The 2,169-nt window shown below is 47.8% G+C and overlaps 1 protein-coding gene across 1 annotated transcript in view; it reads left to right on the top strand.

Moving 5' to 3' along the window:
* SARC_08099 (hypothetical protein) overlaps positions 1-2,144 on the top strand; it is a gene marked incomplete at both ends in the record, with an annotated part of 9,837 nt that extends 7,693 nt beyond the window's left edge. The window contains 3 exons of the mRNA XM_014297932.1: positions 740-950; positions 1,253-1,514; positions 1,925-2,144. Coding sequence (XP_014153407.1) covers positions 740-950; positions 1,253-1,514; positions 1,925-2,144 — 693 coding nt within the window. The remainder of the gene's footprint in view (positions 1-739; positions 951-1,252; positions 1,515-1,924) is intronic.
* Positions 2,145-2,169: the final 25 nt, after the last annotated feature.

Here is a 2,169-nt window from a genome sequence, read left to right as displayed (position 1 = left end):
GTTGGTTTTTATTGTGTGGATTGGTTGTATGTTTTGTGGGTTGGTTGTATGTTGTGTGGGTTTGTTGTATGTTGTGTGGGTTTGTTGTATGTTGCGTGGGCTGGTTGCATGTTGTTTGGGTTGGTTGTCTGTTGTGTGAGTTGGTTGTGTGCTGTGTGGGTTGATTGTATGTTGTGTAGGGTGGTGGTATGTTGTGTGGGTTGTCTGTGTTCTGTGTGGCTGATAGATGTTTCCATAGCCAGTTGCTTTGTATGGTACCGGTGCTGCTGCTACTGTGTTATGATTGTTTCTTGTATCCCGTTGTTCTCCAAGGTATCTAGTGCGGTTGCTACGGCGGGAGTGGTAAGTGTTCTAGTAGAGTGCCAGTGGTAGTTGTTTGTGACGATAGTAGAGTGCCAGTGGGAGTTGTTTGTGACGATGGAGGTGTGCGTAGAGAAGATTAAGAGGCTATGGACACTCACACGTAGGGTGTATGTTCTGTATAGTGTGTGTGATTGGGTGTGACCCCGAGTTGATACAGAAGTGATCTCCGGGCTTGCATAGTGTAGTTGCGCATATCTCCATATCAGGTGGTATCACAAATATCTGCAATTCCTGATTATTTCGTTCGTGATCCTGGTCACTGGCACATAGAGGCAATGGCGCAGCCACAACACACTCGGAGAGAAAGGACAGGGCACTATTCCCCGGATGCGTAGAAGTATTTTCAGATATCCATGAGCTCGCTTACTTGTCACAGACAGTGGACCACCCCAACAGTAACACGCATGCCTCGGAGAACACTTGTCACGGCTGTGAGTGTACAGTTTCATATGTTACATATAGGCACGCCACAGCAGCGGCGTCTGAGGATGCTTCCTTTGAGTACGCTATTGTACCCATACCGTTAACGGCTTTCTATCTCACAACGCGATCCACGGCGGAAGTAGAAATTGTCTTTTCTGCGAACAGTTTATATACCCAAATACATTCGCAACACGTGACCGTATTTATTGAGACGTCCTAAGTGTACGTGTATATATCACCCGAAATATATCTGCAACATGACCCGATCGCTCGACCCAACTTACACCGCAGTCACGGGCACTCACGGGGTAGACTCAGCCACAGCACTGTCCGCATTCGTCTCCCCACATACAAGAGCATTATACGCACAGGTTACGATACCAGGCATTCTCTTATATATATATATATATATATATATGTATATCGCTTGTCTGCTCATCCCTGTCTATACATTTACTCACAACAGAAGATAACAGCGACAGCAGCGCGTATTTGCTAACCGAGGACATTGGCGCCTCTCATACTCCGGTCACTGGTGCGCGTGGCACCAACACGACCACGGCACAATCGGAGATCGAGATAAACCAAGGGTTGGGACACATAGAGGCGGGTTTCTTGGAGTACTGGCGAGCAGTGGTTGCCATAGGAACGGCGTCGTGGGAGCGCTGGTTGGACTGTGACCGGCTGGCGATGACGCTGATACCGGATCACACACCGAATGTGGATAGGTAGGTCGATGTGTTCTATTTATAGATTTGAGTAGATATTCGGGATTTATCTTGTATTTAATGTAGAGGAATCGGTGGTCAATTGACTGGTCAGTCACACCTGGATGGTTGCCAGATTTGGAGAAGGGGGCACAAAATTCGGTTTCTAGATCGTTCTTACCCGGTCCATAGGGTTCTATCATGCCCTCACACGGACCCAAAGCACTGTAGTGCACTGTAGTGCATTGTACCAAGCAGCTCTTACGCACCCCAACTCGTTTTAACACGCACGTACAAGCGGATAGCAGCGGTAGGATACAGGTGTCTACAGAGTTATGATGCATCCATGGTACGGATCACGTTGATGGGTTGTCTATAAATAGATCGCATGTGCCAACCCACTGTGCCTCTCTCATTGTTTTACCCTACAGGTCTTATGTGCACAAACTGAATCTCAAGCTCACCTACAAAACGGCCACGGCTGTGGTGACCACAGTGGCGACTGAATGGGCGTCCATGGTGCTGATAGAGGGCCACACCTATGTACGGTTCATTGATATCGAGGCTATGACACGCGACGCAACATGCCAAAGGGAGAAGGATGAAGACATTGCATTGGTACGTACTTGTGGTTGTATGAGGGGTTTGTAAGTGTGTAAAACGGAAGTATTATATA

This window comes from Sphaeroforma arctica (assembly GCF_001186125.1).
Source record: "Sphaeroforma arctica JP610 unplaced genomic scaffold supercont1.697, whole genome shotgun sequence".
Lineage (NCBI taxonomy): Eukaryota > Ichthyosporea > Ichthyophonida > Sphaeroforma > Sphaeroforma arctica.
Note: the sequence above shows the minus strand (reverse complement) of the source record. Positions and strands in the feature narration are given on the sequence as shown.